This window comes from Tupaia chinensis, unplaced genomic scaffold (genome assembly GCF_000334495.1).
Source record: "Tupaia chinensis unplaced genomic scaffold, TupChi_1.0 Scaffold000320_1, whole genome shotgun sequence".
Classification (NCBI taxonomy): domain Eukaryota; kingdom Metazoa; phylum Chordata; class Mammalia; order Scandentia; family Tupaiidae; genus Tupaia; species Tupaia belangeri.
In genome coordinates, this window is record NW_006159813.1 from 1,391,716 (window position 1) to 1,410,802 (window position 19,087).

At 46.7% G+C, this 19,087-nt stretch overlaps 1 protein-coding gene across 2 annotated transcripts; it reads left to right on the forward strand.

Moving 5' to 3' along the window:
• Nucleotides 1-393: 393 nt before the first annotated feature.
• Nucleotides 394-18,300, forward strand: LOC102491160 (uncharacterized). 2 transcript variants are annotated; one of them, XM_006151512.2, is made up of 11 exons: nucleotides 394-472; nucleotides 4,320-4,454; nucleotides 5,564-5,637; nucleotides 6,643-6,721; nucleotides 10,621-10,691; nucleotides 11,426-11,450; nucleotides 12,074-12,127; nucleotides 14,673-14,725; nucleotides 15,574-15,653; nucleotides 15,737-15,828; nucleotides 18,060-18,300. In XM_006151512.2, exons 1-11 carry the CDS (start codon nucleotides 445-447, stop codon nucleotides 18,137-18,139), a joined length of 771 nt encoding a protein of 256 aa, XP_006151574.1. In that variant the 5' UTR covers nucleotides 394-444; the 3' UTR covers nucleotides 18,140-18,300. The 2 variants fall into 2 exon arrangements, with proteins under 2 accessions (XP_006151574.1, XP_027628875.1); XM_027773074.1 differs by having other exon boundaries at nucleotides 14,676-14,725.
• Nucleotides 18,301-19,087: the final 787 nt, after the last annotated feature.

Genomic DNA, 19,087 nt, shown 5'->3' on the forward strand with positions numbered 1-19,087 from the left:
TGTTGAGACCAGCAATTGGCGTAATGGCTATGTCGCTGGACACCTATGTGGTCAACTGCGACTCAAGTCCCAGACCTGGTGGCTTAAACTCATGCCGGACACGTGTGCATGCGTGCCCAAGATCCCGAGAGGAGAATGGAGGAGAAGGGATTGCAGTGTGGCCATCCCTCCTGGGGAGTGATTTCTCACTTTTCGTCTCTCTTTCTGGCTAGCACACGTGCCCTGTAGCAAAAACCTCTCTGAAACAAAACTAATACTTGTCTAGACAACATGGCAGCACCCCATAGTGTTCCCTGTGTTCACTCAGAACGTTCTACGATGACATCACAATGCTAACGTGGCAACGTCCTATTGACCTTCTATTCCAACTGCCACTCAGTTATCTGAGAGGTTCGAAGTCAGTAGCGACTGCTTGTTCTCAGCTCGTAGCTAGACTGTTTCCAGATGGGAAATCTGAACTGCTGTTCGAGAGGTGTGTACCATTTGATCATCTGAATGCTGTTTCTTCAAAAACGCCAGTTCACTTTTTCTTCCAATGTTTTTCTGGACCAGCAGGTGCCATGGTGGTTAAGGCACAGGACTTCTGCATTGCCTACCACAATTCAAGACCTGGACCTGGTGGCTTAAAAGTCACTCCGGTAACATTGGGAACCAGCAGTTAGCCTAATGGCTATGTCGCTGGACTCCCACGTAGTCGACCGCAGTTCACGTCCCGGACCCGGTGGCTTAAAACTCACGCTGGGCACGTGTGCGTGCGTGCCCAAGATCCCGAGAGGAGAACAGAGGAGAAGGGGTTGCCACGTGGCATGTCCTATAGCAGAAACTCTCTCAAAAAAAAAAAAAAAAAAAAACCCCCCCAAAAAAAAAGCCCCATAAGAAAAAAATCCCCCAAAAAAAAAAAAAAAAAAAAAAAAGTCACTCTGAGCATGGACAAGTATGTGCCCCAAGTCCCAGGGAGATGGAGGAATAGGAATTGTGGCATGGCCATTTCCTCCAGGAAGTGATTTCTCTTTTCCCTCTCTCTGTCTCTCTGGCCTGAGCATGCCCCCTATGGCAAAATACTTAAAATAATAATTTTTTCCTCATTTTTTCATTTCCCCACTCCAATTTTTCTATAAGTGTGTTTTATTTCATAATTTACTTTTTTTTAAGAGATTTTTTCCTATAGAGTACGTGTACTCACTGGAGATATAGAGAGAGACAGAGAGACAGAAAGCAAGAAATTACCCCCATGGGCGACAGCCACTCTGCAATCCCTTCTTCTCCATTCTCCTCTCAGGATTTGCGGCTTGCACGCACACTAGCCCAGGGTGAGTTATTTTTTTGTTTGGGTGTTTTTTTTCTTAGAGAGTTTTGTTTTTCTGTTTTGTTTTATTTTGGGTTTTTTGTTTTTTGTTTTTGCTATAGGGTGTGTGCACTCACCAGAGATACAGAGACAGACAGAAAGCAAGAAATCACTCCTCCCGGGGGATTTTCATTCTGTCATCCCTTCTCCTCCATTCTCTCTGGATTCTGGGCATGCGTGCACACGCACCTGGTGACCGACATGAGCTTTAAGCCTCCAGGTCCAGGACTCTAACCGTAGTCAACTACATGGGAGTCTAGCAATGTAATCATTGTGCCACCTGCTGGTTTCCATAATTTACATTTTTTAAGTTTTTCTTTTAAAGAATTATTTTTATTTTAACTATATTATTATTATTATTTTCTAATTTGACCAGAGAGAGACAGAGAGGGAACATGAGAAAGGAAGCCAACAGGTTCAGAGTTTAAACCATCCTTGGCCATGTGGGAGTCTAGCACCCCCAATGCCAGAGGGTACATGTGCTCATCAAAGAGAGAAAGTGAGAACGCACCCCCATATGAAATGGTCGTGCCACAATCTCCTCTCCTCCATTTCTCCCTCCTGTCAGGATGTTTGACACGCATGCACATCCACCCCACATGGATTCCAAGCTGTGGGTCCAGGACGCTCACCACATAATCTACCACATGGGATCTAGCCCTCTTAACCACCATGACACCAGTTGGCCCGACATTTTTGATACTTGTATCAAGATGGTTGCCTCTAGCATTTTCTTAAATGTAAGAGCATGTACTATTACTTAATGCTAGCTGTGTACACCCTCATCCAGAAAATACACGGGAAACCCACCCACAGTTTTCATCAGATCAGTAGACTCTTGATACCAAGTATAACAACAGATACTAGGGGAGAGAGAAATGGTGGGTCAAACACTCTTGAATGTAGACATAGAAATCCAAAACCAAATGTGAGAGCAGTCTAAGTCCAGAGAGTTTCAGAAAAGAAGGAAATTAGGGTTTTGTGGCAGGATTTTCATGGAGTTGATGAGGACGGAATCACTACACTTGGTGCCGCCTGGGACACGTGAGGGGGGCAGTGACATCAGGCAGTGGATGACCATTTGGAAACAGAGGCAAGGAGGTCTAGTTGGCTGTCAAAGAGATTCCTGGGTGGGGGTCTCCAGGCTGTGACCATGGTTGGGGCCCACTACAAGGAGATGGGATTCTCTCTCCTTCTACTTCAGGGTATATAGAGGATGGGGAGTTTCGGGGACTGAATTTAGAGAGAAAGGACTGGAGCAGAAAGGTGGCACACTCAGCCACCATTGCTCCTCAGCCAGGCCTGGTCCTGGCTGCTCAGCTCAATATTCAGTGAGACAGTGGAGGTCAGACTTAATCCATTAAACCACTGAAGCACCAGCCCAGATGGCCTTGTTCTGAGTTAGTGCCCACTAACTGCTCATGCATCATTGGTCAGTTGAAGGGACGTTAATCCTTGACACAACATTGGCATGGTCTACATTCTGAGCCAGCTTAGGGTCACTGGTCATTCAGAATGTTCAACCGATCAAGGGAAAGGCTCTCCTTGAGGGCAGTTAACAGTGAGAAGATGCTGGGGGAACAGGGCCCCAAATTGGACTTTGTCTATGTCCTTGAGAGAGGCTTTGTTTGAAGGAGATTAACATATTTCAGCTCAGGGATTAAAACCTAGAGTTAAGATGGTGGGTTGTGGTTTGAGCTCTTCTCTCAGCTCACCCATCTTCTCTGGGACATCAGTCTTCCCAAAGAAATCTTGGGACAGAAGGATTTGAGATACTTATAAGAGCTCTTAGGACTTTTTAGATCTAGAACTCAGGGTTCCAGGAATCTCTATCTCTAAGGAACTAACGACATTCTGGTCACAGATCCATCTCTCCTCCACCTTGTGACTCTGAGCAAGTCATTTACAAATCTCTAAATTTCCATTCCCTGAATTGTTAAATATGGAGTGCATCCTTGGCTTCGCCCATCCATCAGGGCTGATGAAGGGATCACAGGGGATTCCAGGTATTCTCCAGGATCTGTAAAGCATCATGCTCATGTAAAGAATGCAGAGGAAACTTCGAGCCAAGGACTTACTCTAGACTCAGTCACTCCCAAGTGTTTAGCTTATTCTTCCAGACATTTAATGACTGAACACTCTAGGGGCCTTAGGACACACCAGTCTAGGATGAGCAGATGGCGTAACGGTTACGTCGCTGGACTCCCATGTAGTAGACCATAGTTTGAGTCCTGGACCCAGAAGCTTAAAACTCACACTGGACACGTGCATGTGTGCCTGCCCAAAATCCCAAGAGGAGAATGGAGGAGAAAGGATTGTGACGTGGCCATACCTCTGTCTCTGTCTTGACTTTTAGCTATGAACATTTCCACATTTCAGAACAGAAAAGTGATACACAGAAGGAGCTACACGACCTTCCCATATACATGCAGCTTCTAAGTGGGATTTGAACCCAGGCCATGAGGCACCAGCCCTTTGCTCTGGGTCACTCTGCACTGCCGTCTTGTCCACATCATTCATCTCTTGAGTTTTAAGTGCCTGCCATACTGCAATATCTTCAATGGCCTCCTTGTTGCAGGTGGCTTTGCTATGCAAGTAGTGAAAAATGAGATCTAAAGAACTGCAAATAAAGACCAGCAGCTGGCATAATGGTTACATCACTGGACTCTCACATAGCCAACTGTGGTTCAAGTCCTGAACCCAGTGGCTTAAAATTCACACCAGGTGCATGTGTATATGTGCCCAAGATCCTGACAAGAAAATGGAGGAAAAGGGATTGCAGCATGGCCCCTCCCACTGGGGGGAGGGTGATTTCTCACTTTCTGTCTCTCTGTCTCTATGGCGAGTGCACAAGCCCTATAGCAGAGATCTCACTCTTTAAAAAAATTGCAAATAAATTATTACTAATTTCCAATTTCTCATCCTCCTACCAGACACAGGTCAACAGCTATCTCTGTTGTAATCTATTTCTCAGGTTTTCGTCTCAAGGATACAAGAAGAGTCTTCCCTTTGGGGTCCGAAAACTCAGCTGCCCACCATGAGCAGCAGGCCAGAAAAATTAGCATTTGGAAGAACAACAGAGTGTACCCTGTAGACGAGCCAATTGAAGGTATTGTGCAAATTCTGTCTTCAAGTGCATTCGAGGACAATGATGCGAGTTTATTCTGTGTTCCATCTTTAGGACAGAGCCCCTCAACATGCCAAGCCGTATTTTATTTCTTGTGCGCAAATTTAAATGTGTGAAGTCAATCGTTAGTGCTCCAATCACAGAGGAAAAGATGTATCTACAACCTCGTTTGGTTCACTTTTCATAGTAAAAACCATCTCAAGCTATTAGTAGCCATGTAGCTGATTGTTGAGCATTTGCCAAAACGGTGTTGCCAAAATTTTCTAAGTGTATTGACATTGGGGCCAGCAGGTGGCATGATAGTTAAGATGCTAGACTCCCACATGATCCACCAAGATTGGAGTCCTAGACCTGGCAGCTTGCTTTCTCATTACCTTCTCTCTCCTTATGTCTCTCGCAGCTCAAACTGAATAATAATAAATAAAATTAAATAATAGTAAAGTTAATTGACATTATTTAGAACAATCTTCGATTAACATAAAAAATAAATCGAGCAGATGGTATGGAAGGTAAGATGCTGGACTCCCACCTGACCATCTGTGGTTCAAGTCCCAGACCAGGGGACTTGAAACTCACACCAGGTGTGTGTGCGTGTGTGCCCAAAATCCTGAGAAGAGAATGAAGGAGAAGGAACTGTGGCATGGCCATACACCCTGGGGAGTGATTTCTCGTTTTCCATCTCTCCCTCTCTCTCTCTCTCTTTCTCTCTATTCCTCTCCAGCAAGCACAGGTGCCCTATAGCAAAAACTAGAAAAGAAGAAAAAAACAATAGAGATTTGCCTGGATTTTGAAATGACAGGAGTGATAAGACACTGTAATGAGTCGTACAGAGCATTGTTACATTAACCTATTCGTGAAGGGACTATTTCAGATTACTCAGGTCACTATGAAGTCACCACCCTGTTTTGTCATTTCCTTCCTGTTCCTCTCCTTTGCTTTCCTTCATTCACCAAGGAAGATGACCTCAACCACTCAGTCCATGTTTCTTAACCAGCCACCTCCACGCATTCTCGCTCATGTCCACATCGAGCAAGCTCCCTAAGTGACCTTTTAGCCACACCCTTATACTGACAGTGACTCTGTGTTCCCAGCTCCTGTTGAGGACATAACAGAGGAGCTTTCATGTGAGGACTTTCTAGAGGAGGAGATCCCATCGTCAGTCAAGGTAAGCTTGCCTTGCTTTGTCTGAGATCGCAATGCTGTTTCCTCGGCTTCATTATTTCTCAAGTGAATTCAGATTTGGAAATCCAACCATATACATTTTAGACGACTTCTACAAATTCCTTGGCTGGAGAATGTCAAGTGACGGTCTGTTGGCAACTGATGTCTGGATCGATATGGCATTCAAAAATGGCACCATCAGCTACAAGCTGTTAGACTAATGAAGGCTTTCCTCGGAAGCAATTTTTCCTTCTCGAAAAAGAATTTTGAGATTGCCAACCAAAATGGACTTGAGAAATCATACAAGGAAAACTTGCTCCCGGGCCAGCCCCATAGCCTGGTAGTTAAGGGAGTTAGGTTCTACACGGCTGACCATAGTTTGAATCTTGGCCCCAGAAGGTTGAAAAATACACCAGGAGTATGTGTGCATGTCCAAATTCCCGACATGATGAACAAACAGGAGAAGGGACTCTGGTGTGATCATGCCCCCTTGCACGGGGTGCCTTCTCTGTGTCTCTGGTGAGGGCATGCACCCTCTGGAAAAAATGTTTTTAAAAATAGAGAAGGAAAAAGCTTGAACCTTTCCCATGAGGGTCTTCTATGCTTCATTTTAGGCTATTACTTCCACCTCTGATTTCTTTTTTTTTTTTTTAATCTCTCTCTTTTTTTAATTTTGCCAGAGCATATGTGCACTCATCAGAGAGACAGAGAAAGAGAAAGAGAGAGTGGAAGCAAGAAAGTACTCCCCCCATGGGGGGATGGTCATGCTGCAACCCCCTCTCCCCCACCTCTCCCTCCTCTCAAGATTCTAGGCACACACGCACACATGCCCAGCATGTTTCTCAAGCTGCCAGGTCTGGGGCTCAAACTACATAGCCAGCCATGTGGGATCCAACCACCTTAACCACCAGGCCACCAGCTGGCCCTTCTGTCTGGTTTTCTATTGTCAAGTGAACACAAGAACTATGTAGAGCTGACCTTCACAGCATTTTCCTTTCTCTAATTGCAGGTAGACCTAGAAGCAATCAGAAACCGTACGTGTTCTAGAGTCACTTACACACTGACGAGAACTCCAACTGATGAGAAAGGTGGGACTTTCTTGTCTGCTTTGATCTGGAAAGTCACCCTGAATCCAGCTCTCTGCTAGGGAAGAGGATTAAGGGTGGAGTGATAGACACAGGTAGTCCAGTAAGAGCTACGACTATCTCCTGCAGTTCCTGGAAGCAGTCACGTCGTCAGACGGTGTGGGTTTGCGAACATGAGGGTTGGGAGGTATCTGTGAGTGAATACCCCCGCAGCGATTGTGAATGTGTTTGTGAGTACATGGATTTCCCCAGAAAATGTTGCCCCATGCACAAGTGTTGACTTCCTTCAAAGAAAATGTCATCACCACTGTACACGTTACATAAACCTTCGCCTTTAACCTTCACCACAGCCACACCTAACAGTGTATTTAACATCCCCACTCCTTCCGTGGAGATGACCCAGAGATAAATGGCTCAAGCTCTTGACCTCCCAGGTGGACAAGACAAATGCGAACCCAAGCCTGGGTCTCAATGTTGGCACTCTGAGCTACTGCACTGCATTGCCACTTGATCATGGGGGGGACCAGTCACTATGTTGGGGCGTTCTTGCACCTATGTGCATGCCTGAAGTATTAGAACCCACAGAGATCCCAAACGCTGTCCATCAGCATAAGGTGGCCTCAGTGGTAACCTGAGTAGCTTAAGTACATTTTTTTTAGAGGTTTTTGCTATAGGGCACATATGCTCACCAGAAAGACAAAGAGACAGAAAGCAAGAAATCACCCCCCCAAGGGGGATGGCCATACCACAATCCCTTCTCTCCCATTCTCCTCTTGGGATCCTGGGCACACAAGCACACGCACCTGGTGTGAGTTTAAGCTACCGGGTCCAGGACTTGAACCGCGGTCGACTACATGAGAATCCGGCAACATAGCCATTATGCCAACTTCTGGTCCCTAGCTTAAGTACATATAACAGCAGACTGTGGTATAGTCATTAAGATGAAACACACAGGGACCAGTAGATAGCATAATGGTTACATCACTGGACTCTCACATAGTCGACTGCAGTTCAAGTCTCGGGCCCAGTTATTTAAAACTCACGCCAGGCATGTGTATGTGTGTGTGTGTGCATGTGCGTGCACAAAATCCCAAGAGGAGAATGGAGGAGAAGGGATTGCAGCATGGCCATCTCCCCGGGGGAGGGGTCTCACTTTCTGTCTCTCTGTCTCTCCAGCGAGCACATGCACCCTATAGCCAAAAATCTCTCTCAGAAAAAAATAAAGGTGAAACACATAGAGAAAACTCCCAGGCAGCTCCCAGTTCCTGAAAGGTGTGAGGCACCACACTAGGACAGGGCTGGGGTCAGCTCTCAGCACTTGGCCAAAACCAGGAAAGACTCAGGGAGATATTTTATTACATTTAGTGACGTGTGTACCATAAGCCTTAGAAACAATCAGCTCCTCTAAGCTCATACCCAAGGGATAGTGCCAAATAAGCGCTCAAAGTACAACAGGGTTGCTGGCCCATGCCACCCGCCTTGTCACACGTCTCCCATTCAGCTGAGTTAGAGTCAGCACTCATCATATACTGGGCTACCCCACCAGTGGGTGGCTGGTGTGAACAGGGCACCCCCAACTCCATGGACATGTACATGGTAGAGATAAAGAAGACTGGAGTCCAGTGATGACACGGTGACACCGGACCCACATGGAGAAGGTCCTCGATTTGTGTCCCAGGACCTCGCTGAGCATGCAGCATCTGTCTATGACCTGGACCATCTAAGACTGGGGATGGATTGATGCATGGGGACCTTTTGGGGGTGCCCGTCTCTCTGCCTCTTCCTCATGAAAAAATTAATTAATAATTTTTTAAAGAGAGTTTTGCTATAAGGCATGGGATCACTGCAGAGAGAGAGACAGAAAGCAAGAAATCATCTGCCCCAGGGAGGACGGCCACACTACAACCCCTTCGCCTCCAACCTCTTAGGATTCTGGGTACGCACGCACACATGCCCAGCATGAGTTTCAAGCCACTGGGTCTGGAACTCGAACCATAGTCAGTCATGTGGGATTCTAGAGACATAACCATTATGTCATCTGCTGGTCCTGATAAATTAATAAACTTTTAAAACAAGAAAAATAGCAGTATGGCCAACCCCATGGTGGGTGATTTCTTGTTTTCTGTCTCTCTAAATCTCTCTGGCAAGCAAATGTGCCCTACAGCAAAAGTCTCTCTTAAAAAAAAAAAGAACAAGAACAGGAAAAAAAAAATCACATGATTCCTAGTGGTTTAAACTATATGTGTATATATATACATATATATAGAGAGAGAGTGGTTTAAACTATGTATGAATATATAAGCGCGTGTGTGTGAGTGCGTGTGTGTGTGTGTAGTATATATGTATAGTTGTGATTTTCAAGGCACCGGGTTTGGGACTTGAACTGCAGTTGGCCATTTGGGAATCCAACACCTTTACCACCACACCACCTGCTGGCCCACTAATGGTTATTTTGAAATGGTGAGAGTTCAGTCATTTTAACTCTTCTTTAATTATCTTTACAACAAAGGATTAGTGAATAAAATATTTTATCTGAAATTCTATCCAGTCTTCCACTAAAGGCTGCTTTCAATGAAGTACAAAATCTTACTTCATACAAGTAGGCCCTCCTAGTCCGTGTTTTCGCTTTTCACGGTTTTAGTTAACCACCGCCAACAACGATTTGAAAATATTACATGAAGAATTTCAGAAACAAACAATTTGAAAGTTCTAAATTGCATGCCACTCTGAGTAAGCATTACGAAATCGTGCAGTGTCCTGCTCTTTCCTGTCCTCGTCCTGGGAAGACTAACGAGAATACACTAAGATGTTTTGACACAGAGAGGCCACATTCGTGTAATTTTTTTTTACAGTCCATTGTTATAGTTGTTCTATTTTATTATTTGTTACTGTTGTTAATTTCCTACTGTGCCTAGTTTATAAATTAAACTTGATCATAAGTTTTGGGGGTGTTTTATGAGAGATTTTTTGCTTTAGGGCACGTGTGCTCGCTGGAAAGACAGAGAGACAGAAAGCAAGAAATCACTCCCCACCCCAGGGGGGATGGCCATGTTGCAATCCCTTCTCCTCCTTTCTCCTCTTGGGATCTTGGGCATGCACCACACACACCCAGTGTGAGTTTGAAGCCTCCGGGTCCAAGATTCAAACCACAGTCTACTACATGTGAGTCCAGCAAGGTAACCATTACATCATATGCTGGTCCTTTGATCATAGGTTTTTGTTTGGTTGGTTTGTGTGGGGGTTTTTATAAGGCACTCACTTTAGAGAGAAAATGGGAAATCTCTCCCTGGGGGATGGCCACACCACAACCCCTTTTCCTTCTCCATTCTCACCATGGGATTTAGGGCATACATGCCCACACACTGGCATGATTCTGAAGCCACCAGGTCCAGGACGTGAACCACACAGTCGGCCATGAGGGATCCAGCTCCTTAACCTCCACGCCACCTGCTGGCCCTTGATTATAGGTTTCATGTATAGGAAAAATCAGAGTCTACCTAGGGTTCAGTACTAACTGTGGTTCGGACATCCACTGGGGCCTTCCTATCCTGTGCGGCTAGGAAGGGACTCCTGTCTATATCCACAGCATAAGTGGATAATGAGGAGGAAGGAAATGACTTGGAGGCCATCATGAAGACAGCAGCAATTTAGCTTTGTCTCGGGAAAGGCAGGAGTGATCGAAATGTGGCCTGGCCTGCGTTTAAGTGCTTACCCTTTTTTAGATGGACTGCTTTACACTGATGGGGTGCCTTTAGCTAGAAAGCCAAAGGCTTGCTCTCCTTTCTTTCCTGCTTGTCGCCTTTGTTTTATCCTTTCACCGAGAGTCTGCATCAAGCACTGTTTTCCGAATAATTCATGAGCAAGCCCACCACCATAGTGACAGCCATTCTATGTCCTTCCAGTTCCTCCCGAGGATCTGCCACAGGAGTTTCCTAGAGATGGGGAAAATGAGGAGACCACATCAAATGCCAGTGTAAGTCGCCTGTCATTGTCTGAACTAGAAATGACGCTTGTTTGGTTTCTCTTGCTTAATTGAAGCAAGATATGAAAGGTTCCACATGCACATTTTAGATGATGTAGACTGGTATGTCATGTCCTCGGTGGGGGGAATGTCAAATGAGAGTCTATTACCCATGGATACCTGATTAAAGATGATATTCAAGGGACCAGCAGTTGGCGTAACGGCTATGTCGCTGGACTCCCATGTAGTCAACCACAGTTCAAGTCCTGGACCCAGTGGCTTAAACTCACACCAGGTGCATGTGCGTGTATGCCCAAGATCCTGAGAGGAGAATGGAGGAGAAGGGACTGCGGCATGGCCATCCCCCCAGGGGATGATTTTTCGCTTTCTGTCTCTCTGTCTCTCTATGTCTCTTTGGCAAGCACGTGCACCCTATAGCAAAAAATCCCTCTAAACAAGAAACGGGGAAAAAACGACATCCGTTACAAACTATACAGTAGCAAGGTTTTCCCAGAGCAGTATTTCTCTCCTTGAGGGGAGAAAAAAGTTTTCAATTGCCAACCAAGGTGAACTTGAGAGAGAATTTTCCACACAAAGCTCATGTCTTGGCATGTGTCATTTTGCTCTGTTCTTGTTTTTGGGTCCCCTGGACGTGACCACTGTTTTCCATCTGGTTTTCTAATGTCACCAAGAGAACCAAAGGGCATGGTCTGACCCTCACAGTAATTTCTTTTCTGTAATCGCAGGTCGCCTCACTCGTAAATGAAGACGGTACGTATTCTGGAATCCCTCACTAGTTGATGAATAATCTCATTGTTGAGAACGATGGAATTATCTTGCTGGCTTGAGAGTGGACAGCCACCTCGATCCCAGCTTCCCATTGCAAATGAGTGTGTGATTAAAGGCAAGAAAACCTTAAAGGCTTGCAGCCATTGCAATGTCTCAAGGCCTCTGACTCCCCAGAGACCAAGGGGGGTCTGAGACCCAGAGGAAAGAACCAGGTGACATTGTATAGGGAGGAATGGGTGGGCTGCTCTCTCGGGGCACAGCAGATGGTGTAATGGTTACATCGCTGGACTCCCACATAGTCGTCTACAGTTTGAGTCCCAGACCCATTGTCTTAAAACTCATGCCAGACACATGTGTGTGTGTGTGTGTGTGTGTGTGTGTGTGTGTGGAGGGGTGTGGGGGGGGGGGCGGGGGCCCAAGATCCCGAGAGGAGAAGGGAGAAGAATGGATTGTGATATGGCCATCCTCCCTGGGAGAGTGATTTCTCACTTTCTGTCTCTCTGTTTCTCTCTGTCTCTCTGGCAAGGGCATGTGCCCTAGAGCAAAAATCTCCCTGAAAAACATTTTTAAGAAAAGCTTTATTGTTGATGTTTGTGTTTCTAAAGACTGGATCATGGAGAGCATATGTGGTTCCAGCTGTGAGGATAAAGACTCTCCAGGTAGGTAGCACAGTCCAGGTAAGACCAATGAGAACGGGTTCTGGGGAGTGGTTGGATTACACCTGCTGCCTTGGAGCTGTGGAAGGGTTGTATAAATCAAAAGAAAATACTTACGAAAGTATTTATACTTATGACTTGTTCTTTTTGTATTTTAATAATATCATAGTAAGATTTTGGGGACTTCAGGTGTGCTGTTTTAACCCTTTTATCTTGCTTTGCTATTTGAAGACACCTTTTCCAAAAGATTAACCCTTTTTCTTTTTTTTTTTGGAGAGATTTTCGCTATAGGGCACGTGCTCTTGCCAGAAAGAGAGAGAGAGAGAGACAGAGAGACAGAAAGTGAGAAATCACCTCCCAGAGGGGATGGCCACACCGCAATCCCTTCTCCTCCATTCTCCTCTTGGAATCTTGGACACGCATGCACACCCGCCAGGCATGAGTGTAGGCCACCAGATCCAGGACTCAAACCGCGGTTGACTACATGGGAGTCCAGTGACATAGCCATTACGCCAACTGCTGGTCCCTAAGATTAACCCTTTTGATTGGTTAGCATCTCCTAGTAATTGCTTCGCTATTTAAAGATACATTTCCCAAAAGATTAACCTTTTCGGTTGGTTAGCATCTCCTGGTAATTGAACACAAGAGATATTATTTGAGTTTGGCATTAATTCCCATCGTAGTCCACTTATGCCACTACAACAAAATGCCTGAGACTGAGTCATTTATAAAGAAGTAAATGTATTTCTCACATTCTGGAGTCCAGGATCAGGGTGCTGCTGTTTGGTCTGGTGGGGGCCTTTTGCTGCATCTACAGATGACAGGAGGTAGAAGGGCAGGGAATCTGATGGGACACAATTCTGTCACAGTCACAACCATGAACCTGGACTCAGAGTTCTAGTGTGTGCCAAGCAGTGGGTGAGAGGTCAGCGCTCGCTCTCTCTCTCTCTCTCTCTCTTCTCTCACCTGAGAGACCTGTGGTTGCTTCTTCATGTTCTGTCCTCACTGTTCACTCCCAGTTTCAAAGGCATCCCAGGGTGGATGAGTTAAAGACTTCTCTGAGTTTCCTGCACATGCTCTTGGGTCCTTCCGGAGATGAGCGATGGGAGCACATCCTGGAACATATTTCTGGTCTCCGCTCCTCGGCCAAATCCCACGTCCCAAGGCAAGACGTAGAATCTGAACTTGCTTCCATTTGAGAGGCCTCAAGTCCCTGCATGGCCGGGCAGGAATCGCAGAGGACACGTGAAAAGAGCCTGCCGGGCTGGCTGCACCAGCTCTCAGTCCTGCTGACCACGTGCCTCAGAATCAACCAGGCCCAGGACAGGGCCTCTGGGCAGCAAAGCCATGAGTCCCTGCTCTTCTCAAATCTACTGTCCCAGCCAAACAGTGCCACATCGTCCCCACCTCACCTCAGGCTGCCAGGTGCCCTGCCCGTTCAGTGCCTTCACAGCTTGGTGCAAACCCCGGCAGGTCCTGTTTATTGATGTGGCTGAAAATCCACCTGCTTAATACATATCCTGCTGTCTCACTTGAGCTAAGGGGATTGGGATGAATATTATATGTTACCTCTCAGTTCTTCCTCTTTTCTCATGGTTCCAGGAAAGTTCAGGGGTTGTTGTGAAGATTAAATCTTTCCCACATACCTAGGATCCTCCCAGACATAAAAGAATCACTCAGAATGCAGAGTCTGTTATTACTACCCCTCATGGGGCCCAACACGACCCCTGGCCCATGGAGGTGCTCCCTGGAATGAGCTGGTTAATTAACTGATCGTCTGAGTGGGAAGCGTTGCCATATTTCTCCGTTCTTTCCTCCAGTGTCTTTGTATGCGGGAACAATAAGACTGGCGGAGGCAGACAAGAGGACAGAAAACAGGCAGTGAGGGTGGGAGGAGGGAGAGAAGCCCGTAGTAGGTCCAGGCATCAAGCCTATGTCACACACAGAACATCCTGGAACCAGCAGCCACCTCTCAGAGGAGCAGGAACTCTTCTTTGTCACAGTCTTGCACTATGAAGGCTGGAGGTCAGAAGTCAGAGGTCAGAGATCCACTCTCTCATTGCAGAGGTGGCACAGCCCAGGCCCAGGGAGTCGCATGCAGACGAGGACATAGGAGGGTCCTGAGGTCAGGCTACATAAACCAATGAGTGGCAGGGGCCCCTCCTCCAGGTCCTGAGGTTCTCACCTCAGCCCTAACTCTCCTCTCTCCTTTCTTTTTCTTTCTTTCTTTCTTTTTTTTTTTTTTTTTAGAGATTTTTGCTATAGGGAGCATGCGCTCGCCAGAAAGACAAAGACAGAGAGATAGAAAGCGAGAAATCACCCCCCAGGGGGGATGGCCATGCCGCAATCCCTTCTCCTCCATTCTCCTCTTGGGATCTTGGGCATGCACGCACACGCGCCTGGTGTGAGTTTAAGCCACCGGGTCTGGGACTCGAACCGCGGTCGACTATATGGGAGTTGAGCGACATAGCCATTACGCTAACTGCTGGTCCCTCCCCTTTTTTTTCTCATGGCCACCTCATGGCCGGCACCGATCCTGCACTCTTAGAAGACTACTTTGCAGATGTTGAAGACTCCGAAAGAGGAAGCAACAACCCACATGTAATTTATCGCCTCTTTCATTTGTCTCTCCTTACCAGTAATGGAATCTCTGAGCCAAGTGTGAGTTTTCTTTTTCCTTTTTTTAAATTGTATTTAACTTTATTTATTCATTCATTTATTTATCTCAATTTGACCAGAGAGGGATAGAGTGAGAGAGAGAGAGAGAGAGAGAAAAAGCAAGCCACCAGGTCCAGGACTTGAACCACAGTCAGCCATGTGGAAGTCCAGCACCCTTAACTACCAAGCCACCTGCTGGCCCCTCTTTTTTCTTTTTTTTTATTTTAGTGTTTGCTATAGGGTGTGTGCTCGCACGTGAGAAAGAGAGAAAGAGAGGGAAAGTGAGAAATCACTCCCTGGACAGATGGCCACACTGCAATCCCTTCTCTTTCATTCTCCCCTCAGGATTTTAGGCATGCACACACTCCCGGCATGATTTTTAAGCCTCCAGGTCTAAGACTCGAACCCCACAGTCAGCCATGTGGGATCCAGTACCCTAACCTCCATGCCACCTGTTAGCCCTGTCTTTCCTTCTTTTCGCAATTCCCATCCTGAAGGACCTGGTCTCATCCAGGCAGCTCATACATTGTCATCTTCAGTGTCTATAAAGCCTCTCTTCTGCCCCCCCTTCACCCACATTCTTAGCTTTGCCCTGGGCTTTGACCCCAAGTCTACACCACTGAATCGTGCTGAGCAACCCCACATGGCCAGGCACGGAGCAGGCCTGGGGGTCAGAGAGCTGGGCCGCAGCCTGGCGAAGGGTGCCTCAGTGAAGTCAAGCTCTCTCTGGGTCCCACACGGGGGTGGCAGTGGGTGGCTCTGGACATGCACAACTGTTCCTTTCCTTCCAGCTGTCAACTAAGTCTCTGGTTCTGCGTTCAAGAGATAGTACTGAGGATATCAAAGGAGATGAAGAACAGGAAGGGGAGATGTGAGTGTGGATGGGGGCAGAGAAGAAAGCGAGTAAGTGCGTGCGCTCTCCCTGGGGCCCTAACTTTCTCTCTGGCGCATCAGGAAAACCAACACAACTGGGGAGAGCACCGAAGTGGCCGCTCCTGTGCCCGACCACACAAACGAAGACGAGGAGACTGAAGAAACCCCAACAAGTGAGTGAAGTACAGCCTGAGCACATCCTGTCGTTCCATACAACCCCAAAGGCTCTAAGCTGAGGCCACCAATGGCTGTCTCACAAGGAGGAGACCCTGCAGGTGCTGGCAGGGCCACCTGAGCTTGGCTTCAGAGGGGGCTATTCCTGTGTCCCTGGAGAGTACCTCCGGAGCTGTTCAGTGTCTCCTCCTGCAGGACCCTGCCCTACCCTCCCAACCTTCCCTGTCCTCTCCCCCTGCAGGACCCTGCCCTGCCCTCCCAACTCCAAGGTCAGGATTAACCTCCAGTTAATCATTAGGTGCAGCGAGACGTTCCTCAATGTGGGATGACCAGGGGATGGCCCTGACCTCCCCTAATCCATCCAAGCCTCCTGGGAAAACTCTGAGGCAGAGAAGGACACCCTGGGCTTCTTGTCATGTAGGCAGGGTAGCCCAGCTGGCCCCGTTCTGCATGCCTGTGGGCACTTAGTAGGTCCAGGCATCAAGTCAGGGATGCTACAGGATCTGAGACCTACTGGGGTCACCTCATGGCACCATTTCCCAAGATGAGGTCTGAGGGCTTTTTTAATATATATTTTGGGGTGTTGTTATACATAGTTTTTTATATGTATATGAAATTCAAAACACCTGAAGGCAATTCAACGTCATGCTCCCTTCGAGTGCGTCAAGGATGTAGGATTACAGTTCCTGTATCACTTAGATTTATTTTCCAATTTTGTAATTATAATTATTATAAAAAGAACCAATTTTTATTTTACACTTTAAGAAGAAATGGACCCACAGCAATGGTGCAGGTGGTAGGACACCTCTGGGTACACTGAGCCACATGGGAGGCCTGGGTTTGGATCCTGGGTGGATCTGAACACCCACCAGCAATCCTGACTGGGAGGTGGCTGGTGACAGGGCAAGATCTGGTCAAGAGTACATTTCTTTTCACCATGAATAAATAAATAAAATAAAGTTAAAAAAAAAAAAAAGAAAGAAAGAAAGAAAAGAAAAAGGGCCAGCCAGATCATGTGGTGGTTAAGGCGCCTGGATCCCATTTGGCCAAGTTCCCAATTAGAGTTCCAGACCTGGCAGCTTAGAAAATAGACTGGGCAGGACCAGCAGATAATGTCACGGTTACATGCTGGCCTCCCACATGGCTGACCGCAGTTCGAGTTCCAGATCTGGTGACTTGAAACTCACACCAAGCGCATGTGTGTATGCCCAAAATCTCAGGAGGAGAATGGAGGAGAGGGGATTGTGGTGTGGCTATCAACCCCCCTGGGGGTGGGGGGTGGGGAGGTGGGCGATTTCTCACTTTCTGTCTCTCTGTCTCTGTCTATTTCCCCAGCAAGCTCATGCCCCCATAGCAAAAATCTCTCTCAAAAATTAAAAAAAAAAGAAAATATGCTGAGCAAGTATGTGCCAAAAATCCCAAGAGGAGATTAGAGGAGAAGGGATTGCAGATCATTCCCTCCAGAGGAGTGATTTCTGATTTCTCACTTTCCCTCTCTTTCTCTCTCCAGTGAGCACACACACCTTATAGCAAAAACCTTAAAAAAAAAAAAAAAAAAAGAAAATAAACAAAGCTGTGTCTTTTATAGCCCTTTTCATGTTGAAATATACCAAAGTGATAAAATTTATATTTTACCGCCATATAATGATTTTTAAATTAAAAATTGTATAATGATTTTTAAATTTAAAACCATGAATGCACAGACAAGTTGGTAGGGATTTTAGAAAGAAAAAAAAAATCCTACGGGAAAAGAAAACACCGAAGCATCCCAGGTCACTGTCCCTTCCTAACGTGCAGGTTAGGAAGGGACATAACTGGATCATCTGGGTGTTGAGGGTGTGAAGGGCAGGAACGGGGTCATCAGGCCTCCCGCTGCTCATGGGGCCCTGTGGTTGGGACTTTGCTTTTGCATCCTGAGTCCTGGAGACCTCTCCTTTCCTCTGAACCAGGGTCACTGCCCAGGGGCAGTCCCCTGAAGGCAGCCTGGGAGACCCCAGGTTAAATCATTCCTGTAAGAATTCACTGACATCTGCTGACAGATGCCACCCTCAGCAGAGAGCAGCCAGCAGGTCTCAGTGTCCTTTGATCCTGACTCCTGGTAGGTCAGGGACCCCAGGATGCCTTCCAGAGCCCAAGGGATCCTCTGGGTCCTGCACACCCCTCCTAAGGAGCACCTCCTTCCTCAGCTCCACGCCTCCCTACTGACCCTGTCCTTGCATCTCCGTTGCAGACTTCGTAACTGACATCTGGGAAGGCATCTCCCCCTGGACTTCAGAGTTTCTGGAATTTTCCAAGTACTGGGAAACGTAAATCTGATACAAGGACAAGAAGCCTCCTCCCTGCTCATCTTTCCCTGTGTCACTAATGTAGTGGCAGTTCATTTTTTAATTGTCTAGATTTAGTATTAGCTGTAGAGATAAGTTGTGTATTTCATGTTGGTGTTTTTCCTATTAAATAATAGTTATCTCTTACTAGTTGCTTTTAATTTTTTTTTTCTAGAAAACACATCAGAAGGAAACATCCTAAGCAAAGCCAGAACTTAGTGAACTAGAAAGCAATCAGTCTGGTGACCAACACCATGACGATTCTTGCCGCCACCTCACCCTCATTTTGTCTTCATTGAACAATGTAACTGAACCAGGAGGGACCTGTGGGTTGTTCTGGTGTGGCTGAGTCACAGGACCCAAAAATGGGGACCCTTGATGGATGCCTTGATGGCACCAGTAGAAGTCACCAAGAAGTGCCCCACTATCTGTCCTGTTTATGGACTAAAAAAATAGAAGTGCTTATTCTTCCTGTGCAACCCAGCGGGGTTCATTCATTTATTCGGCCAACATGACAGGAGGCCCCACTGTACACCTAGCTTAATGCAGACTCTGGGATCACGTGGGTCTCACACTAAAGGTTCCCAGTGGAGAGGCCAGGAACCAACAGCCCTTAGAGTACAGTTTGTCTTATTCACCTCTGTCTTTTCTGAGCCTCATACAGTGCCCAGCACAGAGTAGGAACTCAGTAAATAGCAACTGCCTTGAGCAGTTAAGCCTCTGGCATTTGTATCCAATAACCTGGGTTCAATTCACAGCTGGTCCACTTCTGTGCTGTCTGACTCTGGGCAGTCCCATCATCCCTCTGAGATTCAATTTCCGCCTGTCTAGAGCTGTGGGAACTTGTCACTGCGGCCTGTGGAGGTTACAGGAGCTAATCCACGAAGAGCCTGTAGGCGCTGGACGAGTTATAGCTATTGGAGTTAACATCACT

Excerpts from the sequence above, each read along its gene's own strand:
- LOC102491160 (XM_006151512.2), top strand. The coding sequence starts at position 445 with ATGGGAAATCTGAACTGCTGTTCGAGAG. Across the intron at positions 473-4,319 it reads TCTGAACTGCTGTTCGAGAG|GTTTTCGTCTCAAGGATACA; the intron begins GTGTGTACCATT and ends TCTATTTCTCAG. Across the intron at positions 4,455-5,563 it reads TGTAGACGAGCCAATTGAAG|CTCCTGTTGAGGACATAACA; the intron begins GTATTGTGCAAA and ends CTGTGTTCCCAG.